Source organism: Uloborus diversus, chromosome 1 (assembly GCF_026930045.1).
Source record: "Uloborus diversus isolate 005 chromosome 1, Udiv.v.3.1, whole genome shotgun sequence".
NCBI lineage: Eukaryota > Metazoa > Arthropoda > Arachnida > Araneae > Uloboridae > Uloborus > Uloborus diversus.
The window spans coordinates 29944358-29969150 of NC_072731.1; the positions used below are offsets into that span (position 1 = coordinate 29944358).

The following is a 24793-nucleotide window of genomic DNA, read 5'->3' on the forward strand; positions in this document are numbered from 1 at the left end:
CCGAGGAAAACTGAATTTCTTAACGAACCATTAACAAAGAATAATTTGCAAAAAAAAAAGTTTCTGGTCAAAGATAACCGTTTGCTATTTATTTTGCATACTTATATTGTAGAAAAATTTACAAATCCGTCATTTTATCATGTAGTCATTTCATTTAGATGACTTCAACGATTCTAAAGAAGAAACTTTCATGACTTTCTAACTGAACCATTCCATTACTGGAACTCATTACCACTGATAATATTTTCAAAATAGTAGTATAAATAGTAGAGATTGTGAGTGCATAATCTGCATAAAAAAAAAAAAAAAAAATCAAATGTACTCACTTTTTTTTATAACGTAAAAAAAAGGTTATTGTGACTGCAATTACTTACGAGAGAAAAAAACATTTTGTGAATTATTTTTCCTTGATGCAAACCCAATGGGTGACTTCTATAAAACATCACATTATGGAACAAGAGGTCCTTTTGGGCTTCAGTCGCTAGTTTCTGCATCATGAGCAATTTTATATGTACAAGAACAACATACATCTGATTTTAATTTGCTAAGTGCCTTTCTTTTATAGGTGCAGAACTGATTTTACGCGTTTCTAAATATTTTAAAATCATTTTATAAGCACTAAATGAGCATACTCTTTCAAAAATTAAAACTCCTGTAAAATTTGCTATACATATTCATCCTCATATCACACGCTAAAAATGTCCTTAAAATAGTTTTGGAAGTTCTTTAAAAATATTGTTAAAATTCGTGCGGTTGATTGCACAAGTATTCTCTCATAGCGTTTAAGTTACAATATCATGCATAGGTACTCACTGAAATCAAACACTCTATTTCGTCGTACAGTATTAAAAGTACTCATTACAACAAAGCTACCTGATACCTTCCTCGTTTAAATATGCATGCGTATAAATTTCTAAAATATGGTGCGTGTAGTTATTTATAAAAACATTTGCCAGTAAAAGAGTTGAATTAAAAGTTCATAATGATGACTTGAAATTCTTTAAACGTGACTCTTGGGGAAAAAAACATCTTAAGCATCGTTTAAAATTTTAAACAAATTGTACTCCTTTGAACTTTAAAACAGTTCATGGCAGCGCTCTAATGCAGGGCGTGGAATTTTAGATCAGAAGAAAAAGCCCTAAGTTAAAAATCGTACATCTTAAAGAACCAGTTAAAAGTTTTTACATGATTTGTGAAAGTAATTTGTATTTTTAACTTCTGATGCAAAAAGGAAGAGAGTAATAAGTTTGGCTTGTATTTGTGTATGTCTGTATGTGGCATCGTAGTTCCTAAATGGATGAACAGATTTTGATATATTTTTATAAAATGGTTTTTAATTATCTGTTAACCTTATTTATTTACTTTCTGTAAGCTCAAACATATTTTTGTCATTATTTACTCAAGGTTTTCTTAATTAATTCTTATACAGTCGAACCCCGCTCTAGCGAACCTGGAATGTAACGATACCGCGGTTATAGCGAACCCTTCAGCCTATAAATGGTCCCAATTGGATCCCTATCAAGTCAATGTATTTTGTAATGCTTGTATGGATCACTAAACGCTGGATAATCGGCTTTAGCTATACAAAAATTTCTAAAATTTTCGGCTTTTCAAAGCACTTGTCTCCTGCTACTTTTTCCATAAGCAACCTCTTTTTCACGAGAAGGACACGATCCAAATCACACTCCTTACCTATTGTTCTTCTGATAATACTGTGAATTAGGCAAGCCAATTTTTTTTTCTGCAGGGGATAAAGTTAAAGCTCTTTTGAAATTGAAAAACACAGCAAAAACCCATTCTCAATTTGCAAGGAATGTTTCGTTTCTAAATTTACTGTAGCCACTAGGTGGTAGAATTTTAATTCTAAGGTAGCTGTTAGGGTTTTGAGCAATTTTTTTATGACAGACACTAGATAAACAAAGTGTAAATTTGTTTACAACAGATGACAGAAAAAGGAACGAACTTTACATAAAATGTAAAAGCTTGCAACCGAAAATAGCATCTTTCGTCCCATATATTAGAGATAAATAAAAAGATGCATTTCTACAGTTTGTAAATTACTGAGTACAATAATTTAATGCTAATATTTTGCATAATTTTATCTTAATTACGAAAAGAAATATCATGTAATATAGACTATTCAAGTGTATTAACAAGTGTGTGTGTGTTTTTTTTTTTTTTGAATTTCTTCGGTTATAGCGAGCTTTTAAGCCAATCCGCTGAGGGTTCGTTATAGCTGGGATTGACTGTATATTCAGTTACCATGTTCTACATCAACGTTCAGAAGAAATGTATTGAACGCAATATATATACTGATGCAAATTTTATTTTCATAAGAAGATACAAAATTTAATAATATTTAGTTTAATTATATATAAAAAAAATATCCTGTCTTAATTGGCAAGGAAAAAAGGTTAGAGAAAAAGTAGTAGATAAATTTACAAAAAAAAAAAAAGCTTAAATAAACTATAAAAGCGGAGCATGAATTAGGATGAAAGTCCAAAATCTGGTAAATGTCAGCATTCGCCGGTGAATATCAACGTACACAGACCAAATGCATCTGCGAAAAAGTGAATATTTCCGCTGAATCACCGGTGAAAGTCGACAGTCTCCAATTTTGGTCTTTAATGGTAAAAGACATATATTAAATTGAATTACAATAGCTGTAATAAGTTGTATGTCTTGCATGCCGCTGCGTTGCATTTGTTCATTAGTTCAATTTCTAACGATGCTAAACCAAAAATTTCACGTCCTGCTCTAATAAAGACTCAAAGTTTTGTTTTAGGTAAAGGGAGATCTCATAAATGTAAAATAGATGCAGAAGTTCATCCATTTAAGAGGTTTTTTCAAAAATTTAAATATAGGAAAAGTTATAATGAATTTCTGATAAAAGCTTGGTCGTCACAAGCGCAGTCTGTCTAAAAAGGCATCATCTGTTCCCGACAGATGTAAAGATATGTGTCATTTCCATTCTACCCACTCACATTTATGTAAGACAGCGAAAATATAGGTTTGGGGGAGATGCTTCAATCCGAGAAGGGAACGAAGAAAAGATAGATGATCCAACAATTTGTACAAAGAACACGCAACATGGAAACTTATCTCGGAAACCCGTAGATACAAAGAGGGGCATAGATTCAGCGATCTGGCGCCTTCCAGTGACCGATCGTAGGTCGGTCAACAGGGCCGCTGTTTTCCAAGACTTCCACCAGACCAATTCTTATACTTCTTGTAACCTCTGTGAGCGTTGCATCTTTCTTGAAAGTTCTTGAAGCTGTGGTAACGTTCTCTGCGAGTGACATAAACAGGAACAGGGTACGTTATTTAACGTTACTCATTCTGAAAGGAATGTGGCCAGAACAGTGAAAATCATGACCGAATATGGCGAATTAAGAGTCTTAATTTTCGGAAACAAGTCCCTTTATATGTGTTAAATTAATTTTTCTCACTTAATTAAAAGTACGCGTTTTAGCGTTCATAATCCAACAACGTCTTTTATTATCAAGAATTTTAATGTTAGCGAGAGAGATAGAATCAAAGTGGGAAGAACATCTGTTACCGTTAAAGTATGAAATCCGTTATTTTATACAATACCTAGTTATTTCATGAAATAACTGATCGTGTCCGTTAAAGTGTAAAACTCTCTTGTATTTCATAGTTTAACTTGTTATTTCATAGAGTAACGATCGGCAGCCCGTTAAAGTGTAAAATAATCTATATTATGTATCTTGTACGACAAACGCATTTACCTTCCACCATTGTGTTACCCCCAAAATGTTCGTGCAAAACCCAGTGTGTCAAGAAAAATGTTTCTGTTTTAGAAATAATGTTATTTGTAATTCCAAGTGTCAATTTAGTAGTCCTTGCTCTAACAAAAGAATTTATGCTACGTTTCTATAAATACCATTTATACGCTGCATAAATTAGATAAATTGCTTCTTTTTCGTTTTAACTGTCTATCACTAGTTTACTTATACAATACCTATATATAAGTATTTCATTTTAGATAAATTGTTTATTTTACACTTTAACTGTCTCTCATTAGTTAATTTATAGAATACCTAGTTATTTCATAGAATAACAAGTTAAAGTATCAAATTAATAACATATTACACATTTTAACGAACACGCTCTGTTATTTCATGGAATAACTAGGTATTCTATAAAATAACTGCATTATATACTTTAACGGTAACATATCCATTAAAGTCGTTGCCAATCAACCCCCTTCGTTACCAATCACCCCAAAAATTCAGATGAAGTAATATTTTTTTAAATACGACTTTTTAAATCATAACTGACCTGCGTTTCTTCTGATTTAGCATATTTTGTTTCAGGACTCGATTCTACTGAAATCCCCCCTTCTTGTCAGAGGTATATGCGACAAGTCGAAGTTTCCAAATCAAAACTAGTAACGTTAAATACCGCATCGTGTATGATAAACAGAAGGTCGATTATCCAATTTTAAACGAATGTAAAGTATCTGATACAAGAAACTTAGTTTTCTGCACAAAGCTTTCTACTGATGGGATGTGTGAAGACCAGTTTTATGACCGAATGAGTTGTTTTTTTTTCTTACTAAAAAAATGCTTATCCTGATTTATAAATTTCATTAAAAAATATTTGAGTAGTTAAAACTACGAAATGTTCCTGGAAAGGAATCCCCATTGCTGCTATTGTTTAATATTCTTTCATTTCTTACGAGGGGGGACCCAAAAGAAACAGGACTAATGGTGCGATGCCAATCCTAGATGTAGTAGAGTGTTCTCCAGCTAGATGGCTCAAGTAGAGACCTTCACAAACCAGCTGTGCAAGTGGCGTCAGTTTAATTGATAAAGTCTGATCGTAGGGTTGGTTTTCTCAGGTGCTGTTTCTTTCCGCCTGCGAACTCATTACATGGCAGATTTAAAAGAATAAGAAAAAATTTGGCTTCTCCTGCTTGAAAAGTCGGCAACGAATTAGCTTACCAAATGTTTCAAAAAGCTTTCAAGACCGATGCTATGAGCCGTACACAAGTTTTCGAGTGGTTTGGGCGCTTTAAACGCGGGTAGCATGAATGTTAAAGATCATGCTCGCTCTGAGCGCCCTTCAACGTCTCGAAATGATGAAAACGTTGAAAAAATTTGCCAAAAATTCAACGAGAGTGGTCGTTTTACGATCGACGAAAATTTAGAAGAAACAAGAATGAGTTGGAACTCGCTAGAGCGATTGGAAGGATGGTTCCTTCACAATGATAACGCTCCCGTACACACAACCTTTACTATTAACCGTTAATTGGCCTCTCAGGGGTGGCCAGTCGTTCTTCGACCCCCGTATTCGCCAGACCTAGCCCCCTGTGATCTTTTTCTGTTCCCGAGGATGAAAAAAAATCTGAAAATGAAGCGTTTTGATGATGTAGAGGCTCTAAAAACTACTTCGCAACGGGCACTGAACATGGTCAAAGTTAGAGAGTTCCAGGGGAGCTTCTAACAGTGGAAAAAATGAATTAACAAGTGTATTGCATCTAAGGGTGAACACTTTAAAAGACAAAAGAAATTTTGTGAATAAACTAATATATAAATATTTTAGAACAAAAATCCGGTTATTTTTGGGTCCCCCCTCGTATGTGTGTTTCCGAATTAAGGTTTTCAGAAAAAAATCAGCATTTCTGGCCAAGGGGATTATCTAACCGTTTTCAAATTGATCTGGATAATCGACATTCTATTTTCCCATTGCTCACGAGTCTTTCGATCAATGGTTTATGTACGCAAACATTTAGACTCTCAAAAGTCCGGAAAGTAAAAGTTCTAAAAAGGACATGTAATAGTATCTGTGTTTCGGATAACATATATAGTTAAGCATCGACCCTTTTTGGATTATCCGGTAACTGAAGATGGATGAGACACTGGGAACTAGGAATCTGATTGCACTGACGGTCTAGCTGCAAATGTTCGGTATCATCATTTTGTTGGAAGACCCTGATGACAAGCGAACCTGGATACGACACTTGGGCGCCACCTCTGCAGGGTTTTGGGTGGGATATCACAGAAAGAATCGAAGAGTTGCTTGGAAATGGATTTTCGGCGAAGTAAGCTCTGGATTGCCTCGCGGAAAGAATTCGGGCGCTCGTGCGCACACTGTCGAGTTCTTTGCTCCCTTGCGCCCGCGCAAATGTCTCGACTGCAAGAATGTCCTCGCAGAAGGGGCTTCACCTCCAAAAGTAGTTTGTTTTAGATATTTACAAGTTGTCTGGTCCCTCAGCAAGATGCCTGAAAGAATAACATTTCAAGTTATGTTAAAAGGAAGGTGTAAAGCTATAGGTATTATTATTACTGATGTTGTTGTTAGTATTACTTTGCTACTTTAAATATCCCACTATTCGACTATTTTTTTAACCTTTTAGTACCTGAACTTGCGTTTTTCGGGCACGGCGAAAGATATTTTGGTCATTGCAATAGCACTGGTTCAATCAACTATTACGAAATCCTTGGTTCATCAGCAGCATTCACAAGGTACTTTTATATCTCACCTATCCCTGCTCCTCGCAAGAAAAAAACCGTTTGCGAATTTTCCGGTTCACATAATGAAATGCGGCGGTGTCTCGGAAAGTGGTTTTACCCTGAGCTATAAACAAGCTTGTAAACTGCATTCTAAGTAGAAACAAGGAAAACTCCAGCTGAAAGCAAGAAACAAGCAGATCCACTAATACGGATAAAAACTGAAATGCGTCATGAGCAGGTTATACTCGGGATGAAAGAGCGTCATATGAAGGTAGCTTTTCGTCATGTAAGATAAAGGTTATTACAGTTCTTTCCATACACAATATTTGCAGTAGATCGACACCTTAAAATGTTCAAAAAATTTTCCCGAGAGTGGGGGAATGTAGCTGTTATGGCTGAGTAATGCTGGTTCGGTAAACAGTTAACTAATTTAAAAAAGTGTTTTCTCATTTTAATTGAGAAAGTTGATTCTAGGCAGAAGTGTCCTCGTTTAATAAAAACAACAGTAAATCCGTATCTGAAGACATCAGATCACAAAATATTAACGATCATTGAGATTCTGAAAAAACGTGGCCGAAAGTTTGGTTAACTATATGGCAGCAATTGAGATTCAATTTTTCCGGACTCTTTCTAGCAAGGGTCCATTTCCTGAAGGCGATCTATGAGAGCAATGAATTGTACATCGGCCAACAATAACCCGAAGACCAATATTACGATTCAACCTTAGCAACCTTGAACATCGAACAGCTGCTAAAAATTGCTTATATTGTACCTTCCCAAGAAGTTGACTACAATTATTGTTATTATGTGTCTAAAATCATGTGATTTGTTGTGTAATCAAAGAATTACGTCATTTATGGCGTAGTTACGTACTTGCGTCACACAGCTTCAGAAGTTCTGAAGTCAGGCTTGCACCCGTACGGAATAATTTTACTTCTGATTGACGTCTCATAACTCCTCCTTCCAAAATATAAAATTCGAAAAATAATTTTGCAAAGGGAGATAGTTGTAAAGCAAATCCGAAATGGAATGTCATCTACTTTTTTCACGAATAGGGGCCTTTGTCTTGGTTCTTGACGTTGCAACCATTGTTGTGAGAAGCGAAAGGATTAAGGTGCAAACATTGTTTGGAGAAGCATAGAAATTTAGAATTGCCTCACACACACACACACACATTTACACACACACCCAGTCACCCAACAAATTTTATTTTACTGAACCTCACTGACATACATCGGAAATGTTCTGATGTTTTCATGTGTAAAGTGTTTTACGAAAGAACAACAAAAGAACAATAATAATAAATAATTGTATTATTATATTAATAGATTTTTTTTCAAAAAAAAAAAAAAGAAGCTATTTTTGAACACGGATTGCTTCCCGACTGCTGTCAAAGGGAATAGTGATAAACCAATAAATAAATATTGAGATTGAGTATCAGGGGTTGAATATCGAGTCTGAATATTTCTGCTTCTTGATTGTTTTTTTGAAAATGAATGTTTATTATCTTCTTTAATAAAAACACAAAAAAGTTTTTCTTCGCCTTATAATGCTCATTCTAATAGTAATCGGGTTCAAATTGCACATTGAATAATGAACTCTAGGGTCTGAGCACTGTAAAAAGTAGAAACCAGTCGAGCTAAAAGTTGGATTTATTATTATTATTATTATTATTATTATTATTATTATTACTACTATTCCGTGACAAATCTAGATTGACGACTACTAGTCTTCCACATGGAACATTTCTTAAGAAAGATTTTTATCGAAATAGCTCCTTTCATTTGAAGCAGTAATCTGCATTCTTCACAACCCACCCGGCGAAAATAAGCATCACAAACGATAAATGTTTTATTCAAGTATCATATGTCTACAAATTCAGTTTCATTCAATTATCCAGTTATCGTTTAAGTTTACTTTTAAATACATCTTCAATACATAGCATCTACTTCAAATTAGATCTTCTCGATAATTCGATAAAGGGCAGCCCAGACTTTGCAATGTGCTTTAAAATGTTTTTCAAAAAACGTTTTCCGCGTCTAATAGATTCACTCGGGAATCGAAAATTTCATTTTCTCTTCGATCAATCAAATTTCATTTCATTCTTTTTCGTTTCAACAATGCTTCGTTTCAATAAAGCTCTTATTTTCTTTATGGTTAAAAGAATTGGGGATATTTTTTTACCTTTTCTTGTTGCTCTTCTTCTCTTCTTAGTACAGCTATCCAGTAGTCGTAATTATCTTGCAAGTTTTTGGTTTGCTGACATAAAACAGCTTTCCGCCGTCTCTGACCTTTTCTTTCTTTACCTTCTGAAAAAGAAAGAGCGATATAAAATACGACGTTTCGTGAACAGGTCGTGAAGCGATGGAAGTTAGCGAAAATTTGGTGAGGGTCATTTTGATCTCTTTTGAGTTCTCCAATCGACACTTTTTTTCTTTCTTTTCTTTTCTGTTTTTTTTTTTTTTTTTTGATTTTTTAAAGTTATAATTTTATACATGAAAATAGAATAAAACTGTTAGTCTAACTATTAAGAGTGCTAAGAGTCCCAACTAAGCTGAGAAACTTAGTTTTTGATTTTCTGCTCTGCATTTGGAAACGATCCTGGGTTTTAAAATAAATATTTACCCATTGTTCGTTCACTTTCTTCAGGGCTTAACTTCTAGCAAAAGAAGTGCAGGATCCTTATGGTCGTCAGAACTTGTTTTCGTTTGGGAATACTCTAAACTTCATCTAATTTGTAAAAACTTTTAAAAATGTGAAAAGAAGGGTTGAGCTCCCCTGAGCTGTCATAAAATTAAGCGTGGGCTGTGTGTACTTATAATGTATGTAACTGACATTTGAAAAGTAAAAGACGCATTGATTCGCTTTTATTTAAAAACAGTCACTGTGTCTAGCTTTCTAAGACTGATACTTTCCTATGCTTACAGTACAAAAAAAGATTATCAGCTTAAAATGTCACCACAATGTTATTTAGATAGCAGTTCAGTGCGTTGTAGCTGCATTAATACAACTACTATTCTAAATGATATTTTATCATATTATTCATTGTTCATTCAGTCGAAACTTTAGAGTTAAATGATTAAATAAGTCTCTTTTAAGCATAGGAAAGCAACATTTTCTTTGTAAACAAATAAGTGACTATCAGGGATTCGCTATCTGGTGTACCTGGGCTTTGTCGAGCTATGCATCCTTGAAATACTTGAAGGATGAAGATAGTTTTAACACAAATGGGGGGATGTCGGATTTTCATCCTTTTATAAAAAAATAATTTTATCACTAATCTGAAATATTTTTAGGAAATGTCTAAGGCCAAATTTCTAGATAGTATAGATGCTGCACTTTTTTCTTGGTTTGCTATCCGCTACTGATGAAAAATGATCGTTGTATTCTGGAGAGTGTATTCTCCACTAGTTTGAGTGATGAAAAAATAGTGGAACATAGAAATATCTTACAGAAATAAATAAGGTGCCTAGGGGCGGATACAAGGAGAGGGTCATGGGAGTTATGACCCCTTCGAGTCAGCCGTCAATATTATCCGTCCACATTGTGCTCAAACAGTTAATAAATAAAATGTGAACGATTTCAGTAACATTTTCAGTTCAATAAATATTTTTAAAAGTAAGTATTTGAAATGCTATTTCTTTTCATTGGTTAGGAAATTCATTAGTACCGTTTATGTTCTATTAGGTGCGCTATTCCTAGCCGATTTCGTGCTTTTTATTGACACCCGTGCAGTTTCAGAAATATTTCGGAGGAAGGGGGCGTTCTTCAGCATGACTCAACACACACACAAAAAAAAAATGTATTCTGCATCAGCCCTTGCCTATATTACGTGTTATCAAATTTCATTGCGTTTTTACGTGGTTTCAATGCAATTTCTGACTTGTGTGAATTCGATGAATAAATTTGTTTAATTAAAAACATCATGTATAATCTCTGGCTTTAAACATGTCCATTTTGTACAAATAAACATGTTTAAAGTCAGAGTTAGGTTTTTGCTGTATAGGACAGTCATTTTTCAGTGTCTTTTATCCGGAATTTCCGATTTACCAAACAAGGTCCGGTCCCAATCACTTCGGTTAGTCGAGTGTTCTACTGTTTTCAGATGCCGAATAGAGCTTGTTTGTTTCAGGTATCACATTCAGGTACACTTGTGAATAGGTAAGTCAAAATCAGTGGCATTTTGACAGAAGAAAGAAATATCAAGACCACAAATAAATTACCGACACGTTGCCATGTCTGTCACCACGGACTGACACTAAATTTCCCACTCAGGTTTCGTCTGTCACCGGTGACTAACGCTAAACTTTCCGTTCGAACAGCGGGTTTCACCAGTTAGTTACATTATAAAATGCGATACTAAGAAAAATAATTTTAAAAAAATGCGTAGTCAGTCACTTCATGATCATTTCATTAATTTACTTAAATATTTTTCATGACTCACTCATAAAACTTAAACTAGTATTGTTAAAACAGTTTTTAAAAAAATAATAAGTGCCGGGATTTTCTCATAAACGTACGTGGCAGCTAACATGTAAATCATGAGTTTGAAACATGTACATAACGTTGTGAAGAAATAATTTAAACATTATAATATTTTTCATTCATTTTTTTATTCTTACCTGTTCTAATTTCTTCCACTCGACGAGGCAAATCCAAATCATCCTCTGATAGCTCTTCCGCACCTGTTTGAGGATTATTAATTCAATGAATATCCTTTTTACATTAAAATTATAGCCTTAAAAACATAAGCAACGTAAAGATGCACAAATAAAAATAAGAATTTCAGGGCTAAAAAGAATCCTTTTATCAGTGCGGAAGAAATGAGCCCATAGACCTTATATATATATATATATATATATATATATATATATATATATATATATATATATATATATATATATATATATATATATATATATATATATATCTTTTATATTGAGAATGGGGCGCTCTTTTAATCCGAAACACGTGCCCGCAATTCTTATTGCTTGTGTACTTTTACGTTACTCTTTTGTTTTTAAATATTTCACACAAAAACCAGCTTAGAATGAAACTTTTGCCCTTCAACTGTTTTTTAACATTAATGTTGCTTGCATTTATTATCAAATACCGATTAAATTAGCTGTCTCTAAGAAATTTACATAAATTATGAATAAAGTTAGGCATATCAATTAGATATAGATATGCACACACACACACACATGTAGACACACACAGATATATCTTAATATATAAAAATCTTCTGTGATGACGTTTGTACCATAAGGATTTTAAACGGCTGGACCGATTTCGATCAAATTGTTTGTGTGTAATTAAGTTGTGGCAAGCATAGTTTCGAAACGCTATGGATCGAATCCAAAGCGTTTTTTTAAATTAATTAATTAATTTAAACATTGGATGATTATATCTCCCAAATGTTTAATATTTATTTAGACCTATTGGTGAGCGAGAACTGAAGTAAATATTTAACCCGTTGCCAAAGGACAATAAGAAATCCAGCTCTGCTTTTTTAATGAAATTTCCTACTGAGTCCAATATGTCAAATGAGAATAGATAAAACACAGAGAGAGTGAAGCTTTCACACACACACACACACACACAAACACATTTCTTGAAAGCAGCGATTTTAGATTTCGTAATATGTTTTGGAGTAAAGCACTGGAAGGTTCACGCAAAACGTGTGTTCTGTCGTCGTAGTTGAACCATGTGCCCGGATCGGTGTTTTGGTTTTCCTAACCAAATGATCAGAAAGTACCGTACCTAGCAACATTTGTTTCTCGGCTGAAATCCATCTAAGTTTTGGCACCAATGTCAAAAATACTTTAAGGATTATCTAACTAGTCAGTACATTATGATTAAGGTGAAAAAGCAACGTAAATAAAGCACAAAAATTCGAGAAAATGCAGCATATAGCTATTTCAAGGCTACAGTGGAGCCTCTTCATCAGTGCAAAAAGCTCACCAACACAACCAGAAGTTGCGAGAGAACTGACAAAAAAAAAAAAAAAAAAAAAAACCAGGTGGATACCGGTATTTATACCAAAGAGAGCCAACCAATAAGAATACAGGAACATGACAACAAACAACCAATCAGCAAACAGCATGTACGCTCCGGACTCAAAGCAAGGCAAGAGACAACCAATCAGAAGCCAGGAGACAAAAAGAGTGCGAGACACCAAAGAAACAGGAAAGGCAATTATAGAAATTGCTTCCAAATATCATGAAAAAATGGAGTGCTGGAAAAATCATTGACAAGAGAATGAGAATTTTTCCAAATATGGTAAGCTTCCCAGAAATCGAGGTCATAAACCGAAGAACATTTGCAAATAATCTTTGCAGATGAAAAATCAAAACAGTGACCAGAAGTCCAGCAATGCTGAGCGATGAAAGAACGAGAGAATTTTTTTTTTTTTTTTTGTCAGTTCTCTCGCAACTTCTGGTTGTGTTGGTGAGCTTTTTGCACTGATGAAGAGGCTCCATTGTAGCCTTGAAATAGCTATATGCTGCATTTTCTCGAATTTTTGTGCTTTATTTACGTTGGTTTTTCACCTTAATCATATTGTAGCACAAAGCTTATATGATAATTTTTCATTTAACTTCGGCTTAAACGGGCCTTTGATTATATTTTTTTGCATTTATTATGTCTGATGTGAATAGGTTTTGTAGTCTTAGACTGAAGAAGTATAGGTTTTTGGATCATTTGTCCTTTCTTTGTTGTTGTAAACGAAAGAGAATTATTCCCAAGTTTATTTCTTTGAAATGTAATCTTTCTTCATCTCCTAAAATTAGCAAAGTGCTTTTCCTCTCCAAGTTAGCTCTGTTAAGAGCTCTTATTCAGGAAACTCGTAGGAAAATTTCTATTATTGAAAATGAGTTGTTTAATTTACATCTCAAGCTTTCTAATTCCATCTCTAATTTTGATTTGATTGACAGTAAAAGTTGGAACAGGGTTCTTCAGTCTACTTCTAAGCATAGGTCTATTCATCGTAAGAAGTTGGAATCTCTTTTCGCAAATTATGCTGATAATGCTTCTGATGTTTTCCCTCAGGTGAATCAGAATGCTGTTCTTAATCTTTCTTCCAAACACTTGACTTCAGATCAGCTTAATGCTCTCAAACTTAATAACAATTTTGCTTCTGGTTCAAAACCTTCTTTTCCTAAGTTGGTTGCTCCAATTGAGAAAGCCTTTAGATTTAGTGCTCTCACTGCTTCTCAAAAGGACTCTATTAGGCATATCATTGCCAATACTGTGGATTTCAATTCCAAATGGACTTCAAATACTTTTAGCAAGCATGCTAATTCTTCCATCAAAGTTTTGTGTTCTGATCCTGATCTTGTTGTTACTAAGGCTGATAAAGGTGGCCAAATTGTTATTCTTGACAAAAGTTCATATTTAGATAAATGTAATGAGCTCATTGCGGTTGGACCTTATGTGACACTTCACAAAGACCCTAGTATTAGAGAGTTTAATCTTATTAAAAATGTTGTGAAATCTTCTCCTATCATCAGTGAGTCTTCAAAAAGGTCTTTAACTCCTTCTGTTGCACATTGTGCCAGATTTTATGCTCTACCAAAGGTCCATAAACCCGACATTCCGCTTAGGCCTATTGTTTCAAACATTGGTACTGCTTCATATAAACTTGCTAAGTATTTAGTTTCCATCTTCTCTTCTCTTTTGGTTAGCAACTCTTTTACTGTCAGAAATTCTGTTCATTTTGTTCAGAAGTTACGTTATTTTAAGCCTCATGGTTTAACGATGGCTTCTTTTGACGTGAAATCACTTTTCACTAATGTACCGGTTATTGGGGCATTGGATTGTTTTAAATTGAGACTCCAAGAGCATCATTTTTCTAGTTTTGAGATTGAGGAACTCGTTTCACTTACTCGTGTTTGTCTTGAATAGAATACTTTTGTGTTCAATGGTACTTACTTTCGAATGTCTGAAGGTTTAGCAATGGGTAATCCTTTGAGTCCTATTTTAAGTGACATTTATATGCACTATTTTGAGACTAAACTTTTTGAAACCATAACGTTTCCGTTCTATGTTCGGTACGTTGACGATTGCTTTGTTTTGCTTAACCAAAACCATGTTGCTAATGAATTTTTACTTTCTACTTTAAATTCTATCGATCCTTGCATCCAATTCACTATTGAAATGGAAACTGATAGTTCTCTTTCATTTTTGGACATCTTTATTACTAAAAGTAATGATGAATTTATGACTTCGGTGTTTCGTAAGCCTTTTGCTGTTACACTACCTCCTCACAAATGTTCTTCTCATCCTCCAAACCAAAAGTTGGCCTCATTCAAGGCTTTTGTGTTCCGTGCTTTGAACATCTGTTCTTCCTCCAATTCTTTAAATGCTGAGCTTTCTTATCTTAAAGCAGTGGCTTTCGATCGTGGTTATTCTCCTAGCATCATTGATTCAATTTATAATAAGTTAATTAAGCCCCCTCATTCTGAAAAGTTTTCTGCTTCTAGTGCTTCGTATACTATAGTTTTGCCTTATTATCCAAAAGTTAGTCATCAAGTTGCAAAGATTTTGAAGAAATTTGGTTTCGATACAGCTTTTTCTCCAGTTAACAAGATAAATTTTACAAACTTAAAGGACCCCATTGATTGCCATAGCAACTGGGGCATTTATAGCATCTCCTGCAAGTGTGGACTTGGCTACGTTGGACAGACTAAACGTGCTCTCAAGCACCGTCTGAAAGAGCACGAAAACTATGTTAAGCATAAAGAACTTGCTCGTTCTTCCATCGCTCAGCATTACTGGACTTCTGGTCACTGTTTTGATTTTTCATCTGCAAAGATTATTTGTAAATGTTCTTCGGTTTATGACCTCGATTTCTGGGAAGCTTACCATATTTGGAAAAATTCTCATTCTCTTGTCAATGATTTTTCCTGCACTCCATTTTTTCATGATATTTGGAAGCAATTTCTATAATTGCCTTTCCTGTTTCTTTGGTGTCTCGCACTCTTTTTGTCTCCTGGCTTCTGATTGGTTGTCTCTTGCCTTGCTTTGAGCCCGGAGCATACATGCTGTTCGCTGATTGGTTGTTTGTTGTCATGTTCCTGTATTCTTATTGGTTGGCTCTCTTTGGTATAAATACCGGTGTCCACCTGTTTTTTTTTTTTTTTTTTGTTTTTTTTTTGTCAGTTCTCTCGCAACTTCTGGTTGTGTTGGTGAGCTTTTTGCACTGATGAAGAGGCTCCACTGTAGCCTTGAAATAGCTATATGCTGCATTTTCTCGAATTTTTGTGCTTTATTTACGTTGTTTTTTCATCTTAATCATATTGTAGCACAAAGCTTATATGATAATTTTTCCTTTAGTCAGTACATTATTAAAGGAAAAGATGATGGAATTTAAAGACGAAACGAATTTTATTTTCGTCCAGATAAATTACAACAGGGTAGTTCTGTAAACAAAAGATCAGTGCAGTGGAAGATCTTTATCTTTGGTGGAAAGAACAAATTAGGCAATATATGAAGTTTTAAAAGTTTTCGTTTAAAAGATCGGACTGCTAATCAGTCGGAGTTGGCTTCGCTCACTAATCGGCTGGATTGCAGTAACTTGGTGGCTTGGCGACTTTGGCTATAAATAATAGAGTTGCGTGATCATTTGTTTACATTTTAAAGCTACTATTAATGTAATATATATATATATATATATATATATATATATATATATATATATATATATATATATATATATATATATATATATATATATATATATATATGTGTGTGTGTGTGTGTGTGTGTGTGTTCCACAGATGTCCTTTAATGTTTAGGAATTAACATGGGGGATTTGACTCCTAGACGGAGGGCGAAAACCTCCACCAGAAAATTCATGAAACGGAATGTTTGTGCCTATTATTAACAATGACTGAATTTTTGGGGGAAAAAATCCAAAGAGGCCTAAATTTAAATTTTAAGTCATAAAATTGCTCTTTATTGCTCATAAACGGGAAATTGAACATTTTTTCTCTTCTTGTATTTTAGTCTAATTGATGAACATGCGTCAATTAAGACAACTTTCATTTTCGATACACTATGGAACGCCAAGCAACGCAGATAGTAAGCAATAAAAATTACTTATGGCTATTTCCATGCCAAAGTACACCCATATGGTCAAATTTAAAACAAAGCTTTTTTTTAAATGTTTCTTCATTTTTTCATACTAAATAGATTGAATTTCATATTATCAATGCAAAAATTGCTTTTTCATGTTTTGCATGTGGCAACAAACTAGCATCAAAAAGACATTTGTAAACACGTGTTGCTGCACGCAAAATTGATCATTTTCACATACATGATAAGTTGATGTGTATCATATTAGTATTTTTTAAAAGTGTTTTTGCAGTACTTTAAGGATCCATACCAGTTTTTTCCAATAATAGCTTAAAGATAGTCAAATTTTGCATTTTTGAATAAGCCTAATGCATGTAGTGTGAGTCACATAAAACATAGAAATTTTATTTTTATTACATAATGCTTATAGTTTCAGCTCTAATATTTTTTATTTTCTTTCTGTAACTTAATCTCAATACTTTTTTACAATTCATTTGATATAATTTTAAATACTGTTAGAAATATAAATATAAATGTGTGTTTAGTGTGAGTCACAGTTTTAGTTTTGTTTTGCGAGTTTTTACACTTTGATGACGAAATCCGTTATCAAAATTATAAAATTCAAACGAACTAATAATTTAAGCGTATTTGCTATAGATACTATGGCTGAAACTCCATCTCAGAGTAAAGCAGAGCAAAGAAAAAGTCTAAAGGAATCCGGAAAATATTTAGATTTTCGCAAAGCTGAGACAGAACGTCAACGAATAAACTTTATTTGGATACCCCAATAGAAGGAAAGTTTTCTGCCATTAGCCATGGCAATGTGCAGTCGATGGCTTAGGTGGTACTCTGAAGCGGCGAGTGAGGAAGGTCACCTTATCTAGAGAAATTTACCCCCATTCTGCTAAAGAGTTCACGTAAATGGCAGCAGAGATTTTTTCGAATATTTATTCCATATATGTTCCACAGGTGTTGATAACATCCAAAATGTCTGAATATGCTGTGAGCACCAAATGGGATTGAATTCAAGCCGATCCCTGAAACAAGGAGGCTGCATTGTTTTGAGAAAGCATCCCCGTATAAGCTAAAAATTTCGTTAATATCAAGGGAGATGAATAAAAATATATTCAATTTCGCAAATGGGTGCATTGAAGAACCAGACGACGTTGAAAACATATATGAAGAATCTTCAAATTTTAATGTTGGAGACTGGATTATTGTTCCTTTTTCTAGCTAAAGACTAGTAAAATATTTTGTTGCTCAAATTATTGACAAGCCAAGCTTAGGTGTCGTGACCGTAAAATTTTTATTGTTGGATGAGGACACCAAACGTTCCTTTTGGCCTAAAGTTGATCACATATCTGATATACATATAACTTTTTCTGATAGTGCTACAAAGGAACTTCCAAAGCCATTTAATCAGCGCATGCATTACATATTTCAATTTTTTTGCTTTAATAATTATGTCGTGGGTTAATTTATATCTTGTAATTCTGCTTTAAAACATGTTTTTTGAGATTTATGTTGTCTAAAATATGTCAATGTTGAAAAATAAATGTGTAGGATTTGTTTTGTGTTTCGAAATTGGTATATGTAGTGGGAGTTACAATCTATACGTAGTGAGAGTCACATATGGAAAAGCCCCCTAATATTTTAAAATAGTATGTTTCAATAAATATTGCATATATATTTTCCTTAATTTTGAACCTTCTGGATACATAAATAGAACAAGTGTTATTTTGAATTTTGCCAAAGAGGAAGATATCCAAAGATACAAACATCACTAAAATATCACTTTCTTTTTCATGTAGTGTGAGTCACATTTGTATTTTAACACTTCCAAATGTCATGTAAAGCTTTTAGTGAGTAATAATAGGTTGAATAGTTTGTTTTAATGCTAATTAGTAATCCTGAGAAAAAAAATAGGAAATACTACTTCAATAAGTTTGAGATAAACAAAGATTTGTATCTTAAAATTCTCAATTTGTAGTGTGAGTCACGCATGGAATTTACCTTCTTTAGATATTTACCCGCCCAGTGAGGACTTCATGGATTCTTTATCAATTGCAATTCTGATCTCCCAGTTGCTGAATTTGGTAGGGAACTATTTCGCACTGAAATACATTTTAAACAAGTGATTAAATCAAGTGAGGGAACAATGAACAAATTCAGTGATAGAATCACCATCCTTAGTCCTTGGGTTTTTGTGTTTTCTTCACACACCCCATGAAAAACATGATGATCAAAATTTGAATTAGTATTTTCTAATTACAAATGTATTTTTGTTTTGCCAAACTCTTTTTATTGTGTCTTCACTGATTTACGTCTGTTAAAACAAACCCTTCAATATAGGGGCAAATAGAGTAACTTTAATTATGAGCCTTGTGTGCTGTTGGTACATTTATTACTCACTGGGATCATCGGCCAGTCTGACCCAAACTCCTGGCAGAAGTGCTGCTTCAGCGTAGGTCCTGCAAAGTGGCGCTACCAGGTGATTTATGAAAGATTCCTGCAATTTGGCTAGTTGAGGACGACTCCGGTCCATGAAAGGAGATATTGGGAGACCCAAGGAACGCTCTTCATCACCCTGCAGGAGAAAAATTTAATGTCAGTTACAACCTACGATGATACTGCATATTTTGAACGAATGCTGTCTTTGTGGATGATATTTTACAATTTAGTGTAGACTTTTCATTCCTATTAAAATTTTTTGTCTTCAAAAATGAAAGTGTAAAACCGTGAAATTCCTATCCAAATGTAAATGATTATGTTGTGATACTGGGTGGGATTCAAAAGTAATGAGCCTTCGCTAAAAAAGACGTATATTTTAAGCTGATCCGTTCAATTGTCTAAAAGTTTTCAAAATAGGCACCTCCAACATCAATGCACTTCTGTAGGCGGCTTTTTCAGGACTCAAAGGCATCCCCGAAGTCCTGTTCCGGGATTTCTGCAAAGGCAGCCTTGACATGTGTTTGGATATCCTCGATGGAGTTGAAACGTTGTCTTTTCAGCGCTGATTTTAATCATTGAAACAAGAAGTCAGGACCTTCTTCAGTCAGAACTCCCGGCAAAAGTTTCGCGCAGACTTTCCTTCGTGTGCAACTGCTCGGTAACACTGAGTTGAACCGCTGCGTCCGATACGGCCAGGGTTTCTGCTACTTGGTAGCGACTCAAACGCCGGACCAGGCTCAAAATTTCACGCACTCGTTGCACATTCACATCAGTACGGGCTGACGACGGGCGTCCAGACTGGGATTCGGCAACCACCTCTTTTTGACCCTCAAAAGGCCTCGTGCCCCTTTTTGATTTGTGAATAGGACAGACACTCAATTCCAAACGCCTGTTGAAGCATTGCGAATGTTTCAGAAGGAGACCGGAAACAAAACTTGATCGCTTTGAGTTGCTCTAACGAACTTTCCATACTGCCGTGTCACGCACCTCCGTATAGGATCTACTGTTAAGGCCGATGCTACCGCTCCGAATGCTGGGAGGCAACAGACCTGCGTTGCACTGTAAAGCCAACCCCCTCCTCCTCCTTCGCTGTCAAGCGCAGCGCGATGCAGGGTACGCACGCGTTAGTATAAAGTAAGGTTACTTTTAGTAACGTTACTTTTGAATCCTTCCTTGTATTTCTCGACATTTATATTTGTACAGAAAACTACCCAACTTAGTAATAGGGTGGGGGATACCCTCAACACTCTTTTATCTCTCTGATGAAGTGTTGATTGAAATTTGATGGCAAATACTTTAAGAGAGGTAACGCAATCGGACGTTTTCCACGTTATTTGTGACTGCTATATCTCAAGAAATAATGAAAGAATTCAAAAGAAATTCAATTAAAAATTATAAACTATCATGCATTTCGAAAATCTTGTGGTGAAAATATTCTCGGAAAAAATTTTGATAACAATGAAAAGAATAAATTTTCCTACGTGAGGTTTAATTTGTTCGGATCTTATAGTGAAGGTTGATTTGACTGTTTGTACAACACTTTACGTCTGAAAGTGCTACATAAGTCCAATATATAATTCTTGAAACAATATATTATTTTTATAACACAACACCTGTTTATGTGAATGCTTATGCGTTTGAAACTATTTTTAACCGACTTCAAAAAGGAGGCGGTTATCAGTTCATACCATATGTATGTTTTTTTTTTGTTGTTTGTCCACTCACAGCGTCTCACCTAGTCAACCGATTTTGATTATTCTTTTTTTAATGGATAGGGGATGGCTCAACTTAGGTCCCATTTCTTTGCTTGACCATATTTGTCCTTTAGAAAAAAAGTTATGCGCAAAAAACAACAAATTTAATGCAATTTCCCTATTAAATGATTAAATATAAAACCCATTGTTATGAAAGTTTGGTGCCATACGACAGTAACATTAATAGTAATTGTAGTGATAATTTTGAATGAAGGCTTCTCTGAAGCAAGCATCAAATTTCTTCAGGGGGATATTTCAATAATCGGGAATCTGGCGCTGACGTCTCATTTTCGGCAAAAATAACTTGATTTTGGTAATCCTGCTGATTTATAGTAAGCCTATGTGAATTATCGAAATCTTCCCTTCTTCAGTGCTATTGCGCCATAGTGGGGGTAAACCTAACCTGGAAGCGAGGTGATGCAGTGATTAGGATCTGCTTAGCCTTCACAATGCTACCATTTGGTTTGCCTCAACTACACAGTAGTATTTTTATCGTTATCATCTACGCCAATAACAGATGATCAGGGATAAATAAGAAAATACAGGATTGCATAACAAGCAACTTGTATGCTGTGAAATGGAAACTAGTTAGGGAAAACGTAATACTTAAATGGTTATAATTAATTTAACTACACATGAATTCCAGAGAGGAACAAAGATAAGTTTTTAGTGCCAATCGCCTAAAGTTTAATGCGTGTTTATAGTTTTTTTTTAGTATGGAATTTTTATGAAAAAAATAAGGCGAAGTTTCGTGATGATAACTTCTTACTATTTCTGAAATACCTACATTTACACTAAAAAGAATGAAATAAAAAAAATTTGAAAAAAAAAAATAGAACCGACTTCAAAATTGCTCTAAAAAGTGAAAAATAATTTTATTCTTTAAACACCATCAATAATGCTTTTGAACACAATTTTTGAATTCCTTTCTGGAGAATTTTGGGGGAAGAAAAATAATTATTTTCCTCAAAATTCAAATTCTACATAGCAATTCAATTGATTAAATTTAATCACATTTTAAAAATTTAAATACATATTGATCGTAAATTTTTTAGAAGACAAACCAATAATGATGATTTGTGAAAATTATTTTTTTTTTTTTGTAAACACATTGATCTCTAATACAGTGTTGAAGAAACAAATAAAATTAAAAAACAAAGTTACCTATGTCGTACTATAAAGTTAAGAGCTGTACCAGGGTTTGGTAATAATCGTGGTGCGAGAAGTATAGATTGTGCTGGCTGAATAAGAAACAAAACGAGCTAATGTGTACCTCACATGACTTCCTTTTTACACTAATTTAATGATAATAGCACCTTAGAGTAAGCAAGGAAACACTTTAAATTCCAAACAAACTAGCCAGTTTGTTTGCCAAGAGTGCCAAACAAACTGGTAGCTAGTACAAGAAATAGCACTGACGAGACGAGTGACCGAAGCAATGGTTCGGTTCAACTCGAAGATTGAAGGCAAGGCAGGTATATTTAGTAAGTTACAACCCTATAGCCAGGGAAAGAACCTCTCTCTCTCATCCTTAAGAGGTTTTCCACCTCCAGCTCAGTCATTCCTATGCCGGGCTGATGAGTGCTAATAAGCACGAAACTGCAGACCTCGGCTGGAATTGACTGAGTTGGCGGTGTATTTCATGTATTTCTGCCTTAGCCCTGGCTATAGGGCTGTAACTTACTGAAAATAAACATTAGTTTATTCTATAATGTTTATAATGATAGGTAAACAACAAACAAAATATTAATAGTTAAACTCAAATTTGCGTAACACCTCGTAATTAAAAAAAAAAAACAGTTTGAAAAATTGCAAGACACGTGGAAGTATTATTATAAATCATTGTTGTCTTTTGAAATTCAATTGCTACAACAATAACATTTTTGCAATGTTACAATATTGAAAACCCTCAAACGTAACAATTAATTTTTATTAGCCACAACAGTTGAAGTCTTCTCATTATTGACAAATTCGTTTCATTTGTTTTAAAGCTGTATAGATTAAAGCTTAAAAAGATTGCTTTCTTTTGAATTGCTGTTTGAATTGTGATTTATTTTAGAACTATTAAAGTCTAGCTACCTCTAAGATGACGAGGATGGTTAGTCTATTTCTTACTCTTGCTCTTTATATCTATTTCGGAGCTAAACTCACCGACTACCTTGGTTATCACGATGTGTCGGGATTCTTATACAGCGTCTCGGCTTTACTATTACTTCATGCATTGGATTGCTTGAGGAAACACCTCAACGTGCTTCTCACGAAGCCTGTCATCAACAAAACAAATGTGGCTACGCAAATAAGTGGACACAAACTCCACGTTATATTTATAATTTGCAAACCTATTTACAACAAAAATACTGTGGCTACTCAAACTCCGCCACCAAAACCGCCAAGAAAACCTGCGGTTAACAAAAAATTACCTTAAAATGGATGGATATTAACTTATTGTGACTGTATATAGTGTAAATAGAATTTTGTACATATTTATTTTTAAATTAGTTGACGCCTTTGAATATGAATTTCTTGAAAAGTGATTATTTTGAAAAACCTATGTAATTATTAAAGTTGATTTGAAAAAGATGAAATGTTTGCTTACTATGGAGATAGTGACACTGTGACTGTTATGTAAATGTTTGATCGATCACCAAACTATTGACTATATGAATATTTGATTACCAAATTATTGACTATGTTCAAGTTTGATAGATTTCAAAACTGTTTTCTATGTGAATATTTGATCGATCACCAAACTATTGACTATGAATATTTGATTAATCACCAAACAATTGACTATGTGAATATTTGATTGATCACCAAACTATTGACTATGTGAATGTTTGATCAATCGCAGAAACTACTGACTATGTGAATGTTTGATCCATCACCAAACTATTGACTGTGTGAATACTTGATCAATCACCAAAGGTCCAATGGGCCGTGAATACTGACAATGACTTATTACGGAACTGAATTGATGACTTTACTGACTGATAGCGACAAGGCAACTACAACGACTATTCTCTGATGTTGATGACTTTCAAGTGACGAAAATGACGACTATTCACTTGTAGTGCCTGGTGATGTTTATTCATGATGATGATTACTGCTGACTACCGGTCGAATGACTCGGAATTTGCTGCTTCTTCGCCTCTTCAAAGCTCGTTCTCTGGTCTAGTTTTCCATTTCTTGCTGCCTTTTCCACAATAAACACACGTTTCGACGACAAAAATAGATCAATTAAAATCAAGATAGACTTTTTTTAGAACGATTTGTAGTGCATCCTATCAGAAATGTGATTGCATAACCGATAAAACTCAAAAAATGTAATACAATGAATTGCTCCAAATAAATTAGTTTTTTGGTCTAAGATTTGTCTCTGTTTTTGTTATAATGTTGTAATATGTGACTTAATAACGATGAAATAAAGTTAATAACTCTGTTTTAGTGTAGAATTAGAAAGGTACATAAGAATTTCTCTTGATAATTTCGTGAATGTTTTCAGTTCTTCAGCATGAAGAGGTTAATTAATCAAGTCTCTTTTTAAACACTTGTTTTATATTTCTTTTTAATCACAAAACATTTCATATTCAAAAGTGGTTTACTTTGTTTAACTTTTATTCTGCAGAATAAACATTAACCCTAATACAGTAATAAACCAGAAGTTCTTGCAAAATGCGAAGAGGCTTCTTTCCCATTCACCAACATTGAATGTGTAAAAATAGCCTTTATATGATTCTAGTCAGTGACCAGGGGGGGGGGGGAGGGCACGCGGACACGTGTCCCCCTGTTATAATTTCGCTTACAGACAAAATCACATACTTCAGCCAAAACACACACACACACACATACAAATTCTTGCTTTCGAGATTCTAAGTTCTCGATTTCAAGTCGATCTATCTGTTTTGGAACATTACTTTTTATCTCAAACATTTTTTGACTGCTGAACCCTATACTATTTAAGAATAGGATAGGTGAATGCATTTTCTAACATCTATTCTAATGCATATTCTAGAAAATGCTGTCTAGCATTTT

The 24793-nt window shown here is 34.2% G+C and overlaps 1 protein-coding gene across 1 annotated transcript in view; it reads right to left on the reverse strand.

Annotated features, from left to right (window-relative positions):
• Window positions 1–8518: 8518 nt before the first annotated feature.
• The window catches only part of LOC129234513 (cGMP-inhibited 3',5'-cyclic phosphodiesterase 3A-like), a 103185-nt gene continuing 86910 nt past the window's right edge, over window positions 8519–24793 (reverse strand). Inside the window, exons 13-15 of the mRNA XM_054868518.1 lie at window positions 18969–19143; window positions 11102–11164; window positions 8519–8788 (exon numbers count right to left, since the gene is read on the reverse strand). Coding sequence (XP_054724493.1) covers window positions 8637–8788; window positions 11102–11164; window positions 18969–19143 — 390 coding nt within the window. The 3' untranslated portion in view covers window positions 8519–8636. The remainder of the gene's footprint in view (window positions 8789–11101; window positions 11165–18968; window positions 19144–24793) is intronic.